The sequence below is a fragment of the Hypanus sabinus genome, chromosome 6 (genome assembly GCF_030144855.1).
Source record: "Hypanus sabinus isolate sHypSab1 chromosome 6, sHypSab1.hap1, whole genome shotgun sequence".
Classification (NCBI taxonomy): Eukaryota; Metazoa; Chordata; class Chondrichthyes; order Myliobatiformes; family Dasyatidae; genus Hypanus; species Hypanus sabinus.
This window is the reverse complement of record NC_082711.1, coordinates 126,526,295-126,550,201: the sequence shown is the minus strand read 5'-3', so window position 1 is coordinate 126,550,201 and position 23,907 is coordinate 126,526,295. Positions and strand designations below refer to the sequence as shown.

Sequence of the window (23,907 nt, the reverse complement as noted above, 5' to 3'; positions counted from 1 at the left end):
TTAAATTAAGATTAATAAAAAACAACCAAGATCGAAGATGAACTTCTCAAGCAGCTACTCATGTGCAGTGGAGCGAAATAGATAAATGGCAGGCTGAGACCAAGGAAACATTAAGAGTAGCCTGGAATTAAGAGTCAGAGCAGGAGAAGGTGGTACTAGCTCTTTTTGCACCTCATGGGAAATGTAACAGAGCTTGACAGGGTAGATACTGAGATGCTTCAATGAATGGGAGAGACTTGAATAAGGCGATAGTTACAAATTAAGGGCTGATGTCCCAGCTATCACAAAGTATAATTACCTAATGTGATTCACTCTATGTGAAATCAAGCAGTGGTTCATTGCAGTAAACATTAAATGTCCTAACAGTACTCTGGCAGGAATATGAAAATATACCATGCCGAGAGCCAAAATGTGGTAGTGACAGCTCTGTGGCATCAGCCAGACAGACCAAGTGAAAAATTATATTTCTTATCCATATAAAATCCAGCCAATTACTCCCCCATCAGAGGAGTTGCAAATATCATCAGCTTGACAGTAGAGATTGTCAGTGTACTTGTCAATCAGGACTTGTATAACATTAACTTGTACATCAGGATCTCTGAACTTCAGGGATGAAGTTCAAGATGAACAAGAGCAGAATTCCAAAGGGTAGATAAAAGTGAATGCTGACTTTGTTTCACTGCAAGTGACGCTATGGAACCTTGGTAACATTTAAGTCAGTGTGAATCAGGGAGGTAACTTTTCACTGACTGGGGTCATGTCTCCCACAAAGGAACAAGGCTGAATGTGTTCTAGGTTGAGTTATCTTTGTATCATCCCAATGTTGGAACCTTTGATGGTTTGCAAGATGGTGCTGGTGAGCCACGGCAACGTGTTGCAGGCAGTTTACAAAACTTCCATATACACTTCTGACCTACTCTCACTGTAATATTCAGCCTGTAATTTCCCTTTGAGCAACACACTTTTAAACTGTGTTAATGAAATAGTGATTTCAGGGTCTTCTGAATGACTGGGTGGACTTAACTATCAAGCATGCAGATATGACACCTTTAAGCAGATGAAGTTACATTGCCATGGCCGGAAGAGAGAGAGAAGGGGTTATGTGGGGTCAGAGAATGTTGAATCTTTGTGGGTGGAGTTAAGAAACTGCAAGAGTTATAGGAATCATATACAGTGGCAAAGATGAGGGGTTGAGATTGCAAAGGGAGCTGGAAAGGGCATGTAATAAAGGTAATGTCACATTGTAATGGGGACTTCTGTATGCAAGGGGATTGGGAAAATCAGGTTGGTGTTGGATCTCAAGAGAGAGAATTTGTTGAATAGCCACGCGATGGCTTTTTAGAGCAGCTTGTGCCCCAATTATATTAGTCAGCTTAACATAAAGGAACCCTTAGGAGGCAGTGATCATAATATGTTTGAATTCATACTGCGAATTGAGGTGGAGAAGCATAAGTCACATTTATCATTATTGCAATGGAATAAAGGGAATTACAGAGGCATGAGAGAGCAGCTTGCCTAGGTGGATTGAAGGAGAATACAACAGAACTGAGGTGGCTGAAGCTTCTGGGATTAGTTCACAAGGTGTAGGATAGATATATCCCACAGAAGAAGTAGTTCTCAAATGGCAGGGCTGGGCAACCATGGTTGACAAGGGAAGTTAAGGACTGCATAAGAGCCAAGGAAAGGTCATATAAGGTAGCAAAAGTGATTGGGAAGCTTTTAAACTCTTGACAAAAGGCAAATAAAAAAACTATAAGAAGGGAAAGATGAAATATGAGGGCAAGCTAGCAGATAATACAAAGCCGGATACTAAGAGTTTTTTCAGTTATATAGAGGATAAAAGAGAAGTGAGAGTTGATATTAGACCACTAGAAAATGATGCTGGTAGGTCATAATGGGGGAACAAGAAAATGGCAGATGAACTTTATGGATACTGTGCATCCTTCTTCGGTGTGGAAGACACTAGCAGTGTGCCAGAGGTCCATTAGTGTCGGGGCAGGAGCAAGTGCCATTGCTATTACAAGGGAAAAAGTGCTAGGTAAATTGAGATGTCTTAAGATGGATAAGTCACCTTAAGTGAATAAGAAAGAGGTTGCTGGAGCGATAACAGATGCATTGGTCATGATCTTTCAAGGAGGGTTATGGGCTGAGTGCAGGTCGATGGGACTGGGTGAGAGTAAGTGTTCGGCATGGACTAGAAGGGCCGAGATGGCCTGTTTCCATGCTGTAATTGTTATATGGTTATATGGTTAATTACAGGTTTCTCCCGCAATCTGAAGGTAGAGCGTTCCTATGAAACCATTTGTAAACCAAAATGGCGTAAAGCAAAGAAGCAATTACCAGTAATTAATATGGGAAAAATTTTTGAGCGTTCACAGACCCAAAAAATAATCTACCAGATCATACCAAATAACACATAAAACCTAAAATAACACTAACATATAGTAAAAGCAGGAATGATATGATAAATATACACCCTATATAAAGTAGAAATATTGTAGGTACGGTGTAGTTTCACTTATCAATATCCGGAAGACAGCGAGCCAAAATCGATTTGGAGGAAAAAAATTGGCACATACACGCATTCGTACGCATGTACACGCATGCGCAAACATCTGCCCGCACAAGGCTTCATGGTCATTGTAGTCTTTCTTTCGCAAAATCAAAAATCCTCTTTGGTTAGCAAAAACAAATACTAATGCAGGTCTTTTGTAACAGCGAGTTGTCATAAAGCGAACGTTCGAAAAACGGGGGACACCTGTCCTTGATTTTGGCATCATCATGGAGGACTGGAAAATTGCAAATATCATTTTACTCTTTAAGAAAGGAGGAAGAGAAACCAAGGAAATTATAGGCCATTTAGCCTAACCTCTGTGGTTGAGAAAGTGTTGGAAGTCCATTATTGAGGGTGAGGTTTTGGAGTACTTTGAGGTACTTTGATAAAGTATGTCAAAGTCAGCATGATTTCTGTAAAGGGAAGTCTTGCCTGACAAATCCATTAGAATTCTTTGAGGAAGTAACAAGTAGGGTGGATAAAAGTGAGGCAGTGGGTGTCATTTACTTAGATTTTCATTAGGCATTTGATAGGGTGCCACACATGAGGCTGCTTAACAAGATAAAATCCTATGGTGTTACAGGAAAGATACTGGCATAGATAGAAGAATAACTGACAGGCAGGAGGCAGCGAGTGGAAATTAAAGGGGCCTTTTCTGATTGGCTGCCAGTGACTAGTGGTGTTCCTCAGAAGTCAGTATTGGGACCACCATTTTTCACATTGTTTGTCAATGATTTAGAAAGTGGAATTGATGGCTTTGTGGCAGTGTTTGCAGATGATATGAATATAGGTGGAAGAGTAGGTAGTGCTGAGGAAGCAATGCAATTGCAGCAGGACTTCGACAAACTGGAAGAGTGGGCAAAATAGTAGCAGATGGACTACAGTGTTGGGAAATGTATGATAATGCATTTTGGTAAAAGGAACCATAGTTCAGACTATGGGCAAAAAATTCAGACATCACAAGTGCAAAGGGACTATTTGCAAGGGACTCATGCAAGACTCTTAGAAGGTTAGTTCGCAGGTTGAGTCTGTGGTAAGGAAGGCAAGTGCAATGTTGGCATTTATTTCAAGGGGAATAGAATATAAAAGCAAGGAGATAATACTGAAATTTGGAGTATTGGCAACAGTTTTGGGCCCCTTATCTCAGAAAGGATGTATTGTCATTGGAGAGAGCCCAGATGAGGTGCATGAGGATGATTCTGGGAATGAAGGGGTTAACATAGGACCATTTGGCAGATTTGGGCCTGTACTTACTGGAACTTAGAAAAATGTGTGGGAATGTCATTGAAACCTACTAGATGTTGAAAGGACTAGATAAGGTGGATGTGGAGAGGATGTTTCCTTTGGTAGGGGTATCCAGAACGAGGGGGCACAGCCTCAAATATGAGGGGCAACCTTTTAGAACAGAAGTAAGGAGGAATTTTTTTTAACAAAAGAGTGGTGAACCTGTAGAATGCTCTGCCACAGACTGTTGTGGAGGCCAAGTCTGTGGATACATTCAAAGCAGAAGTTGATGGATTCCTGATTGGTGGGTCACCAAGGGATATGGTGAGAGGACAGGTGTATCGGGTTGAATGGGATCTGGGATCAGACATGATCAAATGGCAGAGCAGACTTGTTGGGCTGAATGGCCTAATTCTGTTCCTATGTCTTATGGTCATATGGACCTAAAAGCCAGGCTGAAACACCAGGGCATGAAATTTCCTCTTACCCTGCATCTTGTTAGCAAAATGTACAGTTGCTAGAGAACAAGATTGAGGACCTCGGGGAAAGATTGCTGTATCAGAGGGAAATGAGTAATTGATACATTCTGTGTTCATTTGAGACATGGCTCACTAAGGACCAGACTGCTGATTCAGAGAAGATAAACTATCAGAGCTTGCAGTGGGATCTGAACCAGTTGGAAAAATAGGCTGAAAAATGGCAGATGGAATGTAATGCAGTGAAGTGTGAGGTGTCCACCAGGGTAGGTCTTACACAGTGAATGGTTGGGTGCCAAGGAGTGCAGTAGAACAAAGAGATCTGGGAATGCAGATTCATACTTTGTTGAACATGATGCCAGAGGTAGATAGGGTCATAAAGCAATTTTTGGCCCATTGGCCTTCATAAATCAATGTATTGAGAACAGGAGATGGAATGTTTTGTTCAAAACTCAAAGTAAATTTATTATCAAAGTACAAACATGTAAATATGATTCAAACTAGAGGACATGATTTGAGAGTTAGGGGGCAGAAGTTTAAGGGAAACACGAGGGGGTATTTCTTTACTCAAAGAGTGATAGCTGTGTGGAATGAGCTTTCTGTAGAAGTAGTAGAGGCCAGTTCAGTTGTGTCATTTAAGGTAAAATTGGATAGGAATATGGACAGGAAAGGAGTGGAGGGTTATGGGCTGAGTGCGGGTAGGTGGGACTAGGTGAGATTAAGGGTTCAGCACGGACTAGGAGGGCCAAGATGGCCTGTTTCCGTGCTGTGATTGTTATATGGTTAACCACATTCAACTCTGAGATACATTTTCTTGTGCACACACAGTACATTTATAGAATAACCACCACAACAAAATCAGTGAAAGACGACCCAAATAGACATTCCATCAGAGTTCAGAGGACAACAAACTATGCAGATACAAAAAGAAGAAATAATAATAAATAAATAAATAAGCAATAAATAGCGAGAAGATGAGATGGAGAGTCCTTGAAAGTGAGTCTATCGGTTGTGGGAGCATTTCAGTGATGGGGCAATGAAGTTGAATGAAGTTACCCCTTTGTTTCAAGAGCCTGATGGCTGAGGGGTAGTAACTGTTCCTGAACCTGGTAGTGTGAGGTCTGAGTCTCTGGTATCTTCTTCCTGATGGCAGCAGCAAGAAGAGAATATGTCCTGACTGGTGGGAGGTCCCTGATGATGGATGCTGCTTTCCTGCAACAGTGTTTCATGTAGATGTACTCAATGGATGGGAGGCCTTTATCCATGATGGACTGGGCCGTATTCACTACTTTTTGTAGGATTTATTGTTTAAGAGCATTGGTGTTTCCATACCAAGCTGTAATGCAGCAGTCAGTATATTCTCCACTACACATCTATAGAAGTTTGTCACCTTGAATCTCTAACCTAAGAAAGTAGAGGCACTGCTTTGCTCTCTTCGTAATTGCACTTAGTGCTGGGCCCAGGATAGGTTCTCCGAAATAATAACATTGAGGAATTTAAAGTTGCTAATCCTCTCTACCTATGATCCTCCAGTGAGGACTGGCTCATGGTCCTCAGGTTTCTTTGTCCTGAAGTCTATAATCAGCTCTTTGGTCTTGCTGACATTGAGTCAGAGGTTGTTAAGACACCACTCAGCCAGATTTTCAGTCTCCCTCCTATATTCTGATTCTTCACCACCTTTGATTCAATCTACAACAGTGGCATTGTCAGCAAATTTGAATATGTTATTGGAGCTGTGTTTAGCTACACAGTCATTAATTAAAGTGAGTAGAGCAGGGGACTAAGCACTCAGCCGTGTGGTGCACTTGTTCTAATGGAGATTGTGGAGGTGTCATGGTCCCTTCTGGCACCTGGCTGGCTTACTCAGGAATTGGGCCTTTAATACTTTGTTAGTATTCCCAGGTTCCAATAATTACAAATTTTGTAATTTTTTGTGTGTTGTCTTAAATACCCCTAATGTTTTAGCGCCACCACCATCCCTGGCAAGTCATTCCAGGCACTCACAACTCTTTGTGTAAGACACAAAAACACGATCTTCCCATGTTGACTATCCATGAGTCTTGAAGCCTATTGATTAGTTTTGAGGTGATGATGATATTGAACGCTGAGCTGTAGCTGATAAAGAGCATCCTCATGTATGCATCATTGCTGTCCGGATATCCAGGGTTGAGTGAAGAGTCAATGAGGAGGTATCTGCTGTAGACCTGTTCCCTTGGTAGACAATGGGTGTGGACCCAAGTCACTTCTCAAGCAGGAGTAGATACGTTTCATCACTATCCTCTCAAAACACTTCTTCACTGTGCATGTCAATGCTACTGGGCGACAGTGGCTTAGGCAGGTCACCACACTCTTCTTGGGCAATGATATAATTGAACCCTGCTTGAAGCAGGTGGGTGCCACAAAGTGGTGCATTGATGGGTTAAAGTTCTTAGTGAGTGCACCAGCAGTTGATCAGTACAGGTCTTTAGTACTTGGCCGGGTAGCTCATGCTTTTTGTGGGTTCTGCCGCCTTAAGGCTGCTTGCATATCAGTTTCAGAGACTGAAATTATAGGATCATTGGGATATATGGGAGTCCATGATGGTCCTCCCTGTTTTGATGGTCAAAGCGAGCATAAAAGGCATTGAGCTCATCCGGAAGCGAAGCCCTGCTGTCACCAATGTTGCATATGTTGAAGTCCTATAAGACCTTGATGAGGCCAATTTGAAGTATTGTGTTCTGTTTTTGTCACTAACCTACAAGAAAGATGTAAGTAAGTTGAAAGAGTACAGAGAAAATTTACGGCAATGTTGCTGGGACTGGAGGATCTGAGTTATAAGGAAGGATTGAATAGGTTAGGACTTTATTCCTTGGAATGTAGTATTTTGAGCAGAAATTTGATTTAGGTATACAAAATTTTGAGGGCATAAATAGGATAGCAAGCAAGCTGAGGGGAAACTTCTTTACTCAGAGGGACATGAGAATGTGGAATGAGCTGCCAGAACAATTTGTGCATATGAACTTGATTTCAACATTTAAGAGAAGTTTGAATAAGTAAATGGATGACGAGTATGGAGGGATACACTCCTGGTGCAGATAATTGAGAGTAGGCGGTTTAAATAGTTTCACACAAACTAGATGGGCTGAAGGGCCTGTTTCTGTGCGGTACTTCTGTATGACTCTTAGCACCCTGTTCTATTGTTGGTATTTATTTCAATCTGATATTATAGATTTGCTTAGTGAGTTAAAGCACAAATACAGACCATAGAGCACAAATTGTTCAGTAACAATTTTAAGAGCTACCTCCACCCTGCTTCATTCCTCTGAGTCAATGCAGAAAGAGCTCTTTTCCCTCAAATTTAGTGAGCTTCCTGTTATCCTCCTCCTTCACAATTGTTACCAGGTCTGGAGATGATTAATTATAAGGAGAGACTGGATAAGCTGGGGCATTTTCCTCGGGGTGTATGAGGTTGAAGGGTAACCTTATAGAGGTATGTAAAGTCATGGGAGGCTTAGATAAGGTGGATGGTCACAGTCTTTCTTAGGGTAGGAGAGTTGATAATTACAGGGCTTTGGTTTAAGGTTGGAAGGGAGGATCTGTGAGTGTGATGAGTATATGGAGCAAGCTGCCAGAGCGATTGGTAGAGGCGAGTACAATGTTTACAATCAGTTAATTAGTCCTGATGAAATGTCTCAGCCCAAAACATTTGCTGCTTACTCTTTGCCATAGATGCTGCTAGGCCTGCTGAGTTCCTCCAGCATTTTGTGTGTGTTGCTTTGGATTTCCAGCATCTGCAGAGTTTCTTAAGTTTGTGACTATGTTTAAAAGTTGAATTGTTGTCACGTGCATTGGTACGTCAGAAAATTTAGTTGCAGCAGCATCACAGGCATTACGTAAGTAACATTTACAACATTTATTTACCAGAAAATGGCATGGCCCAGCTGGAGATCTTTTTGATGGATGTTGCCTCAAGATGCAAATAGTGGGGAAGAATATGCCTGGGACGTATTGAACTGAGCCCACTACTCTCTGCAGCTTGTTATATTTGAACATTTGAATTGCTGTAGCAACCATTATGCAACCAAGCAAGATATTTTCAATAGTCAGTCTGTAGAAGTTAAAGAAGCAAGCTGGCAGTTGTATGGTGGATTCAGATTTACAAACCCCATTTCCAGAAAAGTTGGGATATTTTCCAAAATGCAATAAAAGCAAAAATCTGTGATATGTTAATTCACGTGAACCTTTATATAACTGACAAAAGTACAAAGAAGAGATTTTCAATAGTTTTACTGACCAACTTAATTGTATTTTGTAAATATACACAAATTTAGAATTTGATGGCTGCAACACACTCAACAAAAGTTGGGACAGATGCATGTTTATCATTGCGTTACATCACCTTTCCTTTTAATAACACTTTTCAATTGTTTTGGAACTGAGGATACTAATTGTAGTAGATTTGCAATTGGAAATTTTGTCAATTCTTGCTTGATATAAGACTTCAGCTGCTCAACAGTCCATGGTCTCCGTCGTCTGATTCTCCTCTTCATGATGCGCCATACATTTTCAATAGGAGACAGATCTGGACTGGCAGCAGACCAGTCAAGCACACACACTCTGTGTCTACAAAGTCACGCTGTTGTAGCCCGTGCAGATTGTGGTCTGGCATTGTCCTGCTGAAATAAGCATGGACATCCCAGGAAGAGACGTCGCCTTGATGGCAACATATTCTCTCTAAGGTCCTAATATACGCCTCAGAGTCAATGGTACCTTCACATACATGCAACTCACCCATGCCGTGGGCACTGTTGCACCCCCATACTGTCACAGATGCTGGCTTTTGCACCTTTCGCTGATAACAATCAGGGTGGTTGTTTTCATCTTTGGCACAGAGAACTCGATGCCTGTTTTTTCCGAAAACTAGCTGAAATGTGGACTCATCTGACCACAGCACATGGTTCCACAGTCTTTCAGTCCATCTGAGATGAGCTCAGGCCCAGAGAACTCGCCGGCGTTTGTGCATAGAGTTGATGTATGGCTTCCTCTTTGCGTAATACAGTTTCAAGTTGCATTTCTGGATGCAGCGACAGACTGTGTTAAGTGACAATGGTTTTCCGAAGTGCTCCCGAGCCCAGGTGGCTATAATTGTCATAGTAGCATGACTAGCTTTCTTAGACAGTGCCGCTTGAGGGCTCGAAGATCACACGCGTTCAACAGTGGTTTCCGACCTTGCCCTTTATGCACTGAGATGTCTCTGAATCTTTTCACAATATTATGTACTGTAGATGTTGAAAGATCTAAATTCTCTGCAATCTTGCATTGGGAAATGTTCCTTTTGAACTCACTAACAATTCTCTCACAAATTTTGGCACGAAGGGGTGAGCCACGACCCATCCTTGCTTGCAAAGACTGAACCTTTGATGGATGCTACTTTTATACCCAGTCATGATACCTCACCTGATACCAATTAGCTTGCTTAATGTGGTGTCTTCCAAACCGGTGTTACTAGAATATTCTGTGCACTTTTCAATCTTATTTTAACTCTGTCCCAACTTTTGTTGAGTGTGTTACAGCCAACAAATTCTAAATTTGTGTATATTTACAAAATACAATGAAGTTGGTCAGTAAAACTATTAAAAATCTTTTCTTTGTGCTTTTGTCAGTTAAATAAAGGTTCACGTGAATTAACATATAGCAGATTTTTGTTTTTATTGCATTTTGGAAAATATCCCGATTTTTCTGGAAATGGCGTTTGTATTTATTATATGTATATTGGATCATACAGTGAACTGCATCACTTGCATTAATGACCAGCATGCCCAAGGATGTGCTGGGGGCAGCCATAAGTGTTGCCACACATTCAGATGCCAAGATAGTATGCCCACAAAAAAAGTAGCAGCAGCACAAACAACAAAACTAAAGACAACAATAGTAAAACAAGCCCCTTTTCCATCCTTCCCATCCTCCCCATCCTCCCACTCTCCCACACAGGCCTCCACTCAGGATAGGCCACCTCTGGGCCTCCAGTCCTTGTCTCCAGATCCTCAGACTCACAGACATCGTGTCTCCAATTCAGGCTTGACCCTGGTGCAGGTAGAGTTACAGCATTTAGCAGACATTTAGACAAGTAGTGAGAAGATGTACAGGAATGAGAGAGATCAGCTGGTTGACTAGTGTTACCATAACTACCTCATACGTAACATCAGTAAGATTAAGGTGGGAAGTCTGGAAAACACACACCAGTCCTCATTGAGGGATCAGTTATGGAAAAGATGAGTAGTTTTAGGTTCTGAGTGTCAGTATCTCAGAGGGTCTATCCTGGGCCGAACACAATGATACAAACACAAAAAAGGCATGCCAGCACCAGTGCATTTGGAGTTCGAAGCGATTAGGTATGTCATCAAAGGAGATTAAACTTTTTTTTTATATAAATGTGCTTTGCCGATGATTCAGAATGATTGCATTATAGCCTGGTGCAGAGCATCCAGAGCTCAGAATTGCAAGATGCTGCAGAGGGTTATGGACTCAGCTAATTCTGTGAAAGGCAAACTTCCCCACCATCAAGGACATTTTCTAGAGGTGTTGCTTCAAGAAAGTGGTAGCTATCACTAAATATAACCATCTGGGACCTGCCCTTGTTATTACTATCAGGGGATAGAAGAACCTGAAGATACACACTCAACAATTCGGAATCAGCTTCTTTCCCACCACCATAAGATTTCTGACCTGTCCATGAAGCCATGAATGCTCCCTCAGTATTCCTTTTCTTTGTACTATTTTATTTATTTTGTAATTTCTAGTAATTTCATGTTTTTGCACTATTCTACCACTGCAGAACAACAAATTTCATGTCATATGAGATCATGTTACAGTGGCATGCAAACGTTTGGGCACGCCAGTCAAAATTTCTCTCATTGTGAATAGCTAAGCGAGTAAAAGATGACCTGATTTCCAAAAGGCATAAAGTTAAAGATGACACATTTCTTTAATATTTTAAGCAAGGTTTTTTATTTCCATCTTCTACAGTTTCAAAATAACAAAAAAGGAAAAGGGCCTGAAGCAAAAGTTTGGGCACCCTGCATGGTCAGTTCTTAGTAACACCCCCTTTGGCAAGTATCACAGCCTGTAAACGCTTTCTGTGGCCAGCTAAGAGTCTTTCAATTCTTATTTGGGGATTTTAGCCCATTCTTCCTTGCAAAAGGCTTCTAGTTCTGTGAGATTCTTGGGCCGTCTTGCATGCACTGCTCTTTTGAGGTCTATCCACAGATTTTCGATGACGTTTAGCTAGGGGGGTTCTGACAGCCATGGCAAAACCTTTAGCTTGCACCTCTTGAGATAGTCCATTGTGGATTTTGAGGTGTGTTTAGGATCATTATCCTATTGTAGAAGCCATCCTCCTTTCAACTTTAGCTTTTTTATAGATGGTGTGATGTTTGATTCCAGAATTTGCTGGTATTTAATTGAATTCATTCTTGCCTCTACCAGTGAAATGTTCCTCGTGCCACTGGCTGCAACACAAGCCAAAGTATGATCAATCCACCCCTGTGCTTAACAGTTGGAGAGGTGTTCTTTTCATGAAATTCTGCGCCCTTTTTTTTCCAAATATACCTTTGCTCATTGCAACCAAAGAGTTGTATTTTAACTTCATCAGTCCACAGGACTTGTTTCAAAAATGCATCAGACTTGTTTAGATGTTCCTTTGCAAACTTCTGACACTGAATTTTGTGGTGAGGACGCAGGAAAGGTTTTCTTCTGATGACTCTTCCTTGAAGGTCATATTTGTGCAGGTGTTGCTGCACAGTAGAACAGTGCACCATCACTCCAGAGTCTGCTAAATCTTCCTGAAGCTCTTTTGCAGTCAAGTGGGGCTTTTGATTTGCCTTTCTAGCAATCCTATGAGCAGATCTCTCGGAAAGTTTTCTTGGTCTTCCAGACCTCAACTTGACCTCCACCATTCCTGTTAACAACCATTCTTAATTACGTTACGAACTGAGGAAACGGCTACCTGAAAATGCTTTGCTATCTTCTTACAGCCTTCCAGCTTTGTGGGCATTATTTATTTTAATTTTCAGAGTGCTAGGCAGCTGCTTAGAGGAGCCCATGGCTGCTGATTGTTGGGACAAGGTTTAAGGAGTCAGTATACTTATAAAGCTTTGAAATTTGCATTACTTGGCATTTCCTAACTATGATTGTGAACAAGCCATTGCCCTAACAAGCTAATTAAGATCTGAGACCTTGGTAAAAGTTATCTGAGAGCTCAGATCTCTTGCAGTGCCCAAACTTTTGCATGGAGCTCCTTTCCTTTTTCAAGTCAAGTCACTTATTGTCATTTCGGCCATAACTGCTGGTACAGTACATAGTAAAAATGAGACAACGTTTATCAGGACCATGGTGTTACATGACAGTACAACAATTAGATTGAACTAGCGTAAAAAAAACACGGAGAAAGTTACACTAGACTACAAACCTACACAGGACTGCATAAAGTGCACAAAACAGTGCAGGCACTACAATAAATAATAAACAGGACAATAAGGCAAGGCTTCGGGTATTGATGAGTCTGATAGCTTGGGGGAAGAAACTGTTATATAGTCTGGTCGTGAGAGCCTGAATGCTTCAGTGCCTTTTCCCAGACGGCAGGAGGGAGAAGAGTTTGTATAAGTGGTGCGCCATACAAATGGCCTGACAAACGCCTTCATAATGCTGTTTGCTTTGCGGATGCAGCGTGTAATGTAAATGTCCGTAATGGCGGGAAGACAGACCCCGATGGTCTTCTCAGCTGACCTCACTATCCGCTGCAGGGTCTTGCAATCCGAGATGGTGCAATTTCCAAACCAGGCAGTGATGCAGCTGTTCAGGATGCTCTCAATACAACCCCCGTAGAATGTGATGAGGATTGGGGGCTGGGCTTTCTTTGCTATGGAGTTGGTGTTGAGGGACCAGGTGAGATTCTCCGCCAGGTGAACACCAAGAAATTTGGTGCTCTTAACGATCTCTACCGAGGAGCCATCGATGTTCAGCGGGGCGTGTTCACTCTGTTACCTCATGAAGTGAACAACCACCTCTTTTGTTTTGTTCAGGTTGTTGGTTCTGCACCAGTCCGTTAGCCGCTGCACCTCCTCTCTGTGAGCTGACTCGTTGTTCTTGCTGATGAGACCCACCACGGTCATGTCATCGGTGAACTTTACGATGTGGTTTGAGCTGTGTGTTGCAGCACAGTCATGGGTCAGCAGAGTGAACAGCAGTAGACTGAGCATTCAGCCCTGGGGAGCCCCCATGCTCAGTGTGATGGTGTTAGAGATGCTGCTCCCAATCCGGACTGACTGAGGTCTCCCAGTCAGGAAGTCTAGGATCCAGTTGCAGAGGGAGGTGTTCAGGCCCAGTAGGCTCAGTTTCTGAGGAATGATTGTATTGAATGCTGAACTGAAGTCTATGAACAGCATTCGAACGTACGTGTCTTTTATGTCCAGGTGGGTTAGGGACAGGTGAAGGGTGATGGAAATGGTGTCGTCTATTGAGTGGTAGGGACAGTACGCAAACTGCAGGGTGTCCAGTGAGGGAGGCAGCAGGGTCTTGATATGCCTAGTGACAAGCCTCTTGAAACACTTCATGATGATGGATGAAAGTGCAACGGGATGGTAGTCATTTAGGCAGGACACTGAAGACTTCTTTGGCACGGGGACAATGGTGGCGGCCTTGAAGCATGTTGGAATGGTGGCACCGCTCAGGGAGATGTTGAAGATGTCAGTGAGAACATCTGCTAGCTGGTCTGCACATCCTCTGAGCACTCTACCAGGAATGTTGTCTGGTCCAGCAGCCTTATGTGGGTCGACCCTGCACAGGGTTCTTCTGACATCGGCCACGGTGAGACACAGCACCTGGTCATTTGTAGGAGGGGCGGACTTCCTTGCCGCCACATCATTTTCTGCCTCAAACCAGGCATAGAAGTCATTTTTCACTCTAAAATTGTGCAAAACAAAAATAATACACTAATCTTGCTTAAAATATTGGAAAGAATGTTTCATCTTTAACTTCATGACTTTTGGAGATGAGTTCATCTTGTACTCACTTAACTATTCACAGTAACAGAAATTTTGACCAGGGGTGCCCAAACTTTTGATTGCTACTGTATATAAGACAGGGATAATAAACCTGATTACGAATAGATAGGAAAAGTTTAGAACAATTTGGCCAAATGAAGTAGGGTAGTTGGTCAACTTGATTGGCATGGAGGATTTGGGCTAACGGATCTGTTTCTGTGCTGTATAACTCTGTGACTTGATTATAAACAAACAAACAAACAAACAAATTCTACCTGAACTATTTGATATAGGAAGTGCATTCCTTTGTTAGAAGGGATGATGCATTCCTCATTAGTGATATTATTCACCAAGTATCTGAATACAGATCCAACTGCTAGTGTAATTCTGTTGCGTGCAATGTAAAGTTTGGTTTTCCCTTCTGTTGCACTTTTGGCCTTCTATAAAAAGTACATTATGTGAAATTTCCTTGACTTCCAGTTCCTTTGTTAAAGTGTATCCAAAGATCTATTGAGGAATCAATATTTAACTGATTGTTCTAGTCAAAGAAAACAGTTTAAGTTTTAGGCAAAATCTGTTCTGGAAATAAAAGTTATCAGTGAGTGAAAGAACTGAAAGATGATAAACACACAAACACCTATCGGTAATGTTTGCTGGCTGTAATCTTCTCAGCATTAATTGCCGTTTATTATTTTATGCCTAGGCAACATCACAACACGGATCAGAACCCCTGAGACAGGCTCTGATGAGGCCATCAAATCAATTCTTGAACAAGCCAAGAGAGAACTACAGGTGCAAAAAAATGGTGAGTGCACACTGAACTTACAGATGTATAGTGCACCTGCACATGCTTTTTTGTTAAAACTGAGGAGGGTTTGCATAAAACCTGAAATGGGCTATAAACATTGAACAAATCAACCAATGAACTACAGAACACCAGTCTCATACGTAACATGCATCTAAATTGATAATAAGTATATCTTTTACTCTCAATGGAAAGCATATATTGAAAATAAGAATAGTACATTTGACCTCTGAAGACTCCTCAGTAATATTTTCCATTTCAGAATCACCTTTTGTTGCTGTCAACATAATATCTGATTGTTTTAATACCACATTTCTTTGTCTTGTATCTGCTGAATGACTGGGCATCTGCAGCCCTCCAGAGTAGGAGTTCAGAAAGGAGTTTGTGAATGCCATACCCACTTTTGTTTCCTTTGTATGTTACAGTTGATTCAACTCAGCCACCTTGTACATCTAGCAGTGGTGGTTCAGATGAAGCAATATGGTCAATACTGGAACAGGCTCGGCGTGAGATGGAAGCTCAGAAGGCTGGCCTTGAGCCGACACCGAAGCCAACACCTGTTGCGCAAGCTGACTTGACCCTTCATTCATCCAAAGTAGCAGCAGCAGCATCATCATCATCATCATCAACAGCACCAACATCAACGTCGTCGTCATCGTCAATCTCTTCCTCATTAACAGTCATGAAAAAGCCTTCCATGATGGATTCCAGTAACAATGCAACTCAGACTTCTCATGGATTAAAAAAGGAACCAGTACATGAATTGTGCACCTCGGAACACCATGGTGTTGCAGAAACACCGCATAATATGCTTAAGCAAGTTAAAAATGAATTGGGACGAGGTAGTACCTGGAGGGACCAGTGGTGGAACACAGTCTGCCCAGACAGAAGAAATCCAGAAGATGGAAGAGCTGAGGAAATTAACAGTGGAAGAGATAGGTTTAATAATCCAAGCAGACTCGATCGAAACTCATTGCAAGGGCCTGCTTCATCTGACCACTGGAAGGAATGGCAAAACACTGAATCCCCTTATTCTCAAGCATCTGATTTAGGCACAGTGGTTGCTGGTAGTAGTGTGACCCCACAGAGCAGTCCTCTGCCTTCTTCACCTCTTATTCCTGTTTCTAAACCACTTAAGCCTTCTATACCACCACTAACACCAGAGCAGTATGAGATCTACATGTACCAGGAGGTGGACACAGCTGAACTAACACGACAAGTGAAGGAGAAGTTGGCCAAGAATGGGATCTGCCAGAGGATCTTCGGGGAAAAAGTAAGCTATTTCTTTAAACGGACTTGTTTTTAAAATATTCAACAACATTAACACACAAAACACTGGAGGAACTCAGCAGGCCAGGCAGCATCTGTAGAAAAAAATACTGTCAAAGTTTCGGCCTACAACCCCACCAGTCTCTGCGTCCAGTACATAATTCTCCAAAACTTCTGCCACCTCCAACTGGATCCCGCCACCAAAACATATCCTTCCCTCCGCCTACTTTCTGTTTTCCGTAGGGGTCGCTCCTTACCCAACTCCCTTGTCCATTTGTCTCCCCCCACCCACCCACTGATCTCACTTCTGACACTTATCCTTGCAAGTGGAACAAGTGTTGCACCTGCCCCTAGACCTCCTCCCTCATTACCATTCAGGGCCCTAAAAAGTCCTTCCAGGTGAGGCAACACTTCACCTGTGAGTCTGTTGGGGTCATATACTGTTTCCAGTGCTCCCAGTGTGTCCTCTTGTATATCGGCGAGACCCGAAGTAGATTGGGAGACTGCCTCGCTGAACATCTACAGTTTGTCCACCAGAGCAAGTGGGATCTTCTAGTAGCCACCCATTTTAATTCCACTTCCCATTCCCATTCTGATATGTCCATCCTTGGCCTCCTCCACTGTTGGGATCAGGCTGCACTTAGGTTGGAGGAACAAAACCTTATATTCGTTTGGGTAGCCTCCAACCTGATGGCATGAACACCGATTTCTCAAACTTCCAGTAATGCCCCTGCCTTCACCTTTTCCTGTCCCCTTGTCCCTCTCTCATGTTACGTCCTTGTCTGCCCATCACCTCCCTCTGGTGCTCCTCCTCCCTTCTTTCTTCCATGGCCTTCTGTCTCTTTCACCAATCAACTTCCTAGCTCTTTGCTTCATCCCTTCCCCTCCCAAGTTCCACCTATTGCCTGGTATTTGTCTCCCCCCTCCCCCTCCTTTCAAATCTATTTCTCAGTTTTTTTTCTCCTGGCCTGCTGAGTTCCTCCAGCACTTTGTGTGTGTTGCTCAGATTTCCAGCATCTGCAGATTTTCTCTTGTTTGTGTAATAAAATAAACAAGCTACTTTACTGAGGAATCGTCATTCAAAATATTGATACCAATCCTTGGTGTGAAATAGCAGAGAGACAACTTAAAGATTGGACAACAAGTTAGTTTTTAATGGAGTATGGTAAAGGATGAGAAGGAGGTGAAAAGGATAAGGGAGCAAATTCCAAAAACCAAGCCTGGTTATAGCTGAAGACATGGCAGTATGATTAAATAATTCAAATGAGGAATGTACAACAACCGGAGAGCACTGAGCTCTGGTTTGGAGGATTCTTCAGATGACAGGTGGGATCAGACTTTGGACTTGAATAGGATAAAGAGAATCTTACTATGTTTCTTATACTGGGAACCTGCCTGTTTTAGCAAGTAAGGGTGTGGATATAGGCCATTCAGCCCATCATGTTCATGCTGATCGTGGATATTGATTCCATCTTCCTTGACTTTGCTCAAGCGTTTGAAGTGCTCATCTATACCCAGCTTCAACCACTCTCTCAAACAGTGTTTTCCAGGTTATACACCATTCTCTGGATGAGAAAGACACAGACTCCCCACAATCTCCTTTAAATATGTTATCCCTTACTCTCAATATACAGTATGTCCTCCAGTTTTATCTACTTTGATATGGGGGAAAATACTTGCAGTTTACCCTATGTATTCTCCTCATAATTTGATATACCTTAATCAGGTCCCTTTTTAACCTTCACCACTCCAAGGATAACAAACCCAACCTCTCTAGTCCTCATAACTGAAATGCTCCATCCCAGGCAAGATCCCGTGCATCCCCATGAGCACTATCACTTATTTCCTAAGGTGTGCTCATCAGAGTTACATGCAGGATTCTAGCTTGAGGTTTGATCAATGTTTTGTAAACATTTATAAACACTCTTGTATTCAGGGCTTTGACTTATGAGGACCAGTATTCCATATTCCTTCTTAATAAAGTTATTTATTTGGGCTGTTGCCTTAAAGATCCTTGAAATTTCAGAAACAGAATCAGTTTTAATAGCGCTGACAGATGTCATGACATTTGTTATTTTTGTGGCAGCAGTACAGTACCAGGCATTAAAAATTACTGTAATTTGCAATAAAAAATTAAAATAAATAGTGCAAAAGAAGAATAGTGAGATAGTGTTCAAGGACCATTCAAAAATCTGATGGTGGTGGGTGGGGGGGGGGGGGGGGGGAGAGAAGTTGTTCCTAAAACATTGAGTGTGTGTCTTCAGGCTCCTGTAGCTCCCCTCTGATGGTAATAATGAGAAGAGGGCATGTCCCAGATGGTGAGAGAACTTAATGATTGATGCCTTTCAAAGATGTTTTTGGTGGGGAGGTCTGTGCTCGTGAGAGAGCTGGCTGAGTCCTTGCAGCCATTTCTGATCTTTTGCATTGGAGCCTGCATTGGCGGTGAGGCATCCAGTGGGAACGCTTTCCACTGTACATGTACAGAAAAGAGGTTCACAAGAATGATTCTGGAAATGAAAGATTTATCAAACAAGGAATGTTTGATAGCTCCGTGACTATACTTGCTGGAAATTAGAAGGATGGGGGAGATCTCATTGAAACTTCAAATGTTGAAAAGTCTAGACAGGGTAGATGTGGAAAGGATGTTTCCCCTGGTGGAGGTCTTAAGACAAGAGGCCCATCCTCAGGATAGACGGGCGTCCATTTAAAACAGAGATGCGAAGAAATGTTTTTAGCCAGAGGGTGGTGAATTTCTGAAATTCGTTACTACAGCAGCTGCTGGTTGTTGGGTATATTTAAGGGAGAGAATGATAGGTTCTTGACTGACAACAGAAAAGGTTACAGAGAGAAGGTTTAGTAGTGGGCTGAGGAGGGGATAAAAGGATCAGCCATAATTGAATAGCAGAGCAGACTTGATGGGCCAAATGGCCTAATTCTGCTCCTGTTTCTTATGGCCTTATGTCTTATGGTCCTATGGTCTTCAGTGACATAACAAATCACCTGAAACTAATGAAATACAACTGCTGTCAACAGTTTCTTTGCATTAATACGTTAAACTCTAGGATAGATCATCTGAGATATTGATGCCACTACTGACCCCTCAATGAGGACTAGTGTGTGTTCTGACTTCCCCTTCTTGAAGTTTGCAATCAATTCCTTGGTCTTGATAATGTTGAGTGCAAGGTTGTTGTTTCAACACTACTTAACTAGCTATGTCACTCCCGTATGCTTCTCTCGTTTGTTGCCATCTCAATTTCCCAATACTGCCCTGGGGTACTGGTGTACTTACTTCATTAGTGCTCTTTAAATACATAGCCTTGTATTTGTCTGGATTAAACTCCATCTGCCATTTTTCAGTCTGTTTGACCAATACATCGATATCACGTTGTGGCCTTGAAGATTACCCTCCATGCTGTCAGCAACTTTACCAATCTTGTCTCAGTGACAGCAGCAATATTATCAGTCACATGTTAATTAAAACTTCAACTTAATTTCTCATCCCGTTTAGACTCACTGCATTAAAATAGATGCAATTTATCTTTGTGCAGTAACCTGCCTGCTCTGCTTACTGAACTTTTTTGAAAATGTGCTCTGTGCCCCTTAGCCCTGCCAACAGCACCAACAAACCCTTTTCAATTTAGGTGCAAAAAATCCCACTTGCACACATCATACCTTCACCAGAAGAAATCCCATTGATCACTGAATCCTAGGAGCCCTAATGAGGCTGGTACACCCATATCCTTCAGGAGTATTGACAAACAGAGGAATCTCCATGTGCAAGACTGAAAACCTTATAAAGTGAAAGTTCAGGTGGATCATAAAGCCCTTCCTATGCAAAATCTCTTCAGTTACGCAATCATCTAATTTATCTTTGTAACCCAGCTCGTAGCATTATTGCCATCCAGAGAATTACATCTTTCAAGTTCTGCCCTCTAAAGAGCTACCTAGCTCCCTGAACATGTTGCAGGACCTCATCCTAACTTCTATCTGTATATATCTGTATATATATCTATCAACATAATACTGCTAATGCTGGCTGTTCACCTTCCCCCTTCAGAATATCCTGGACTGAGATGATGATCTAGAACCAAGGAGTTTATGTACCATTCTGCAGTCTCATCCAAATGATAGCATCTGCTACCACTAACATTCTCCTAGTGTAATTCGTTACCTTCTGTATTCAAAGCTCACTTTGGTGCCACAAACTGGGCTGTTGCTGCTCTGTTTCTGAATGGTATTTATAACATATACCTTTTTGAGAGGAAAATGAGCACAGGGGACTTCTGTACTATCTTCTTGCTCCATAATTTTCATTCCTGGTGGTCACCCTTCTTCTGCAGCATGACCAACTCACTAAATATAAATATCAACAACATAATTCGCATACCCAATACTCTGTGTGTGCCCAATTGTAGTCCAAATGCAATTATGAGATGCAGCTGGCCACACTTCCCACAGGTATCACCAGGGACACTGGTATCAGGAGCAGTCACCTGGACTGAAGGGTAGGAAATTTAAAAGACAGGTAGCTGGAGCCAAAAAGAGGCGTAACTACAAATTTTAAGATGTTAATTGATCAGGAGATTGAGCATTTGGCAATAGCCCATACAAAGAGCTTGGTTTAAACAGTGTGGCCATAGTGTGAGTGGACAAGCTTAGAATAGGGAACAGAGGCTTTGGCTCAACAGTCTTTGGTGAGAAGAGGCAGTAGCTAAGGCAAAATCCTGGTAATTTTTTCTTTCTTGCACAAGTAGAGCAATATGAATGGAACATAGGGCTCCTCTTGCACAACTTGGGAAGTCAGGGAGATTTCCAGTGTCCCTGATGACTACACCTGCAAGTACATCTAGATGCAGTTTCTTACAGACTGTGTAAGAGATCTGGAGCTAGCTGACCTACAGAACATTTGGGAGACAGAGGGATTGATTGATAACTATTATAGAGAGGCAGTTATTCTGAAATTGTAGAATGGAGATAACTGGGTCACCGTTAAGAGAGAAAGAGGAAATAGGTAGTCAGTACAGGGCCACTCCTCTGGCTGTTCCCCTCAATAACAAGTATATTGTTTTGGATTCTGTTGGAGAGGACGTCATAGTAGAGGAAAGCCATAGCAGTTAGGTTTCTTCTTTGGCACTGAGTCTGATTCTGTGGCTCAGAAGGGAAATGGGGAGAAGATGTGAATAGAAATGATACAGGATTCACAGGAAAGGAACACAGATGAGGTTACTTGGACAAGAACAAAACTCCTAGGTGCTGGAGTTAGGGACGTCTGTCATCAAACTCCATAAGATTCTTAAGAGGGAGGATAAGCAGCCAAAATTTGTGGTCCACTTTCGTGCCAATGACATAGGCAAGAAGGTTACAAGGTCATGCAAAGTGAATTAATGGAGTTAGGTACTAAGTTAAAGGATCTGACCTCCAGGGTGGTGATCTCAGGACTGCTAATGTGGCCAGAAAAAGGAAGATGATACATGTGCCTAAGGAGGTGGTGCAGGAGAGAGGGCTTCAGGTTTTTGAGTCATTGTGCTGTCTTCCAGGGCAGGGGGACCTGTACAAACAGGACAGTTTGCACTAGAATTGGAAGAAGAACAATATCCGTGCCAGAAGCTTTGATAGTGCTACTCCAAAGAGTTTAAACTATACTGTAAAAAGACTGGGTGAGATAGAGTTTGGCAGAGTGGTAGGTCAGCAAGTGGAATGGATGTGGAGGATGTAGATGTTAAACCTACTTGCATAGGGAAAGATACTGAAAGGCTGAGCATGGTGGGACTAATTCAATGCCAGGAATATGGTAGGTAGGGCAGATGAGTATAGAGTATCAATAAGCGCATGAATTATGATGATGTAGCTATCAGTGAGACTTGGTAGGACTGGCAGCACAGTGTTTTGAAGTTGCATTGTTTTAGACGTGATGGAGTGGGAAGTATTAAAAGTGGCATTACTCATTAGGGAAAATGTCACAGCAGTGCTCAGAAAGAACATATTGCAAGTTTCGTCTATTGAGGCAATATGGGTGGAATTGAGGAATAAGAAAGGGTTAACAACATTGATGGGTGGTCAATATAGAAATCCCAATAGTTAGCAGGCTTCAGAGGAACAAAGTTTTGTAGACTGTTGAAAGAACAGTAAGTTTGTGATAGTGATTTAAACTTTTCTTACATTAGCAAGGACTCCTACACTGCAAAAGGACAGGATGGGACAGAGTTTGTCAAATATATTTAGGAAAGTTTCCTTAACCAATGTGTAGAGGTTCCAACTAGAGAGAACTCAATAATCGATCTTTGGAAATGAGATAAGACAGGTGAAAGAATTGTTTAGGGGAGTACTTTGGATCTAGCAATAATAATTCCATTAGTTTCAAGATAATTATGGAGCAAGATAGGAATGTTCCTTAGATTGAAATTCTAAATTGAAGAAAGGAAAATTTTGACAGCATCAGAAGAGATCTGGCAGGTGTGGATTGCTGGATTGGAATATGTTATTTTCCCGCAAAAGCATGCTCGGTAAGTGGGAGATCTTCAGAAGTGAAATCTTGAGATTGCTGAATTTGTATGTTTTTGTTAGAATAAAACGCAAGGCAAAAAAGGTTTATGAAACCTTGGTTTTCAAGGGATATTGTGCAATGGTTAAAAGAAGAAGGAGGTGTATATCAGGTACAGGCAGTCAAAATCAAATGAGCCACTTGAGAAGTATAAGAAAGATAAGAGGATATTTAACTAAAAGAGATGAGGTAGATGGGGAATATATATTTTGTAGGGCATGATTAGGGATAGATAACATGCCTTTATTCCCTGGAGTGCAGGAGATTGAGGGGAGATCTTAGAGATATGTAAAATTATCAGTATCAGGTTTATTATCACTAACATATGCCATGAAATTTGCAGCAATACATGAAATGTTACAAGATGTCTTTGATGCTGGGGAACCTAGTGCCCATGATGGAGCCGGCTGTGTATACAATGTTGTGCAGCTTTTTCTGATCCTGTACAGTTGTTCCTTCATACCAGACAGTGATGCAACCAGTTAGTATGTTTTCCACAGCACATCTGTAGAAATTTGTGTCTTTGGTGACATGCCAAATCTCCTCAAACTCCTAATCAAATATAGACACTGACATGTCCTCAAACTCCAAATCAAATATAGACACTGGCATGTTTTTTTTCCTGATTGCTTCAATATGTTGAGCCCATGAGAGAACTTCAGAGGTGTTGACACCCAGTCAAGATCACCCTTTCCACTGCTGACCTCTCGATGAGGCTGGTGTATGTCCCATAAGAAGGTAAGAAATAGGAGCAGGACTCAGACATCAGGCCTGTCAAACCTGCTCTGCCATTCAATAAGATCATGGCTGATCTGACCATGGACTCATCTCCACCTACCTGCCTTTTCCCCATAACCCTTAATTCTCCTACAGTGCAAAAATCTATCCAACATTGTCTTAAGTTTGTCCCCACTACTTCATTGGGCAGAGAATTCCACAAATTCACTACTCTTCAGGAAAAGCAGTCCCTCCTCGCCTCCATCCTAAATTTGCTCTTCCAGAACCTTGAGGCTATGTCC

The 23,907-nt window shown here is 42.0% G+C and overlaps 1 protein-coding gene across 8 annotated transcripts in view; it reads left to right on the top strand.

Annotated features, from left to right (window-relative positions):
• Positions 1-23,907, top strand: part of LOC132395815 (protein CASP-like) — a 739,549-nt gene that overhangs the window by 374,157 nt on the left and 341,485 nt on the right. For 7 of the 8 annotated variants that reach the window (XR_009512755.1, XM_059972897.1, XM_059972898.1 and 4 more), the window contains 2 exons: positions 14,977-15,078; positions 15,504-16,351. The exons of the other annotated variant lie outside the window; for it this stretch is intronic. Coding sequence is in view for 6 of the 7 variants with exons in the window: in XM_059972897.1 (XP_059828880.1) it covers positions 14,977-15,078; positions 15,504-16,351 (950 nt within the window). In the remaining variant the exon portion in view is untranslated. The remainder of the gene's footprint in view (positions 1-14,976; positions 15,079-15,503; positions 16,352-23,907) is intronic. 8 annotated transcript variants of the gene reach the window in all.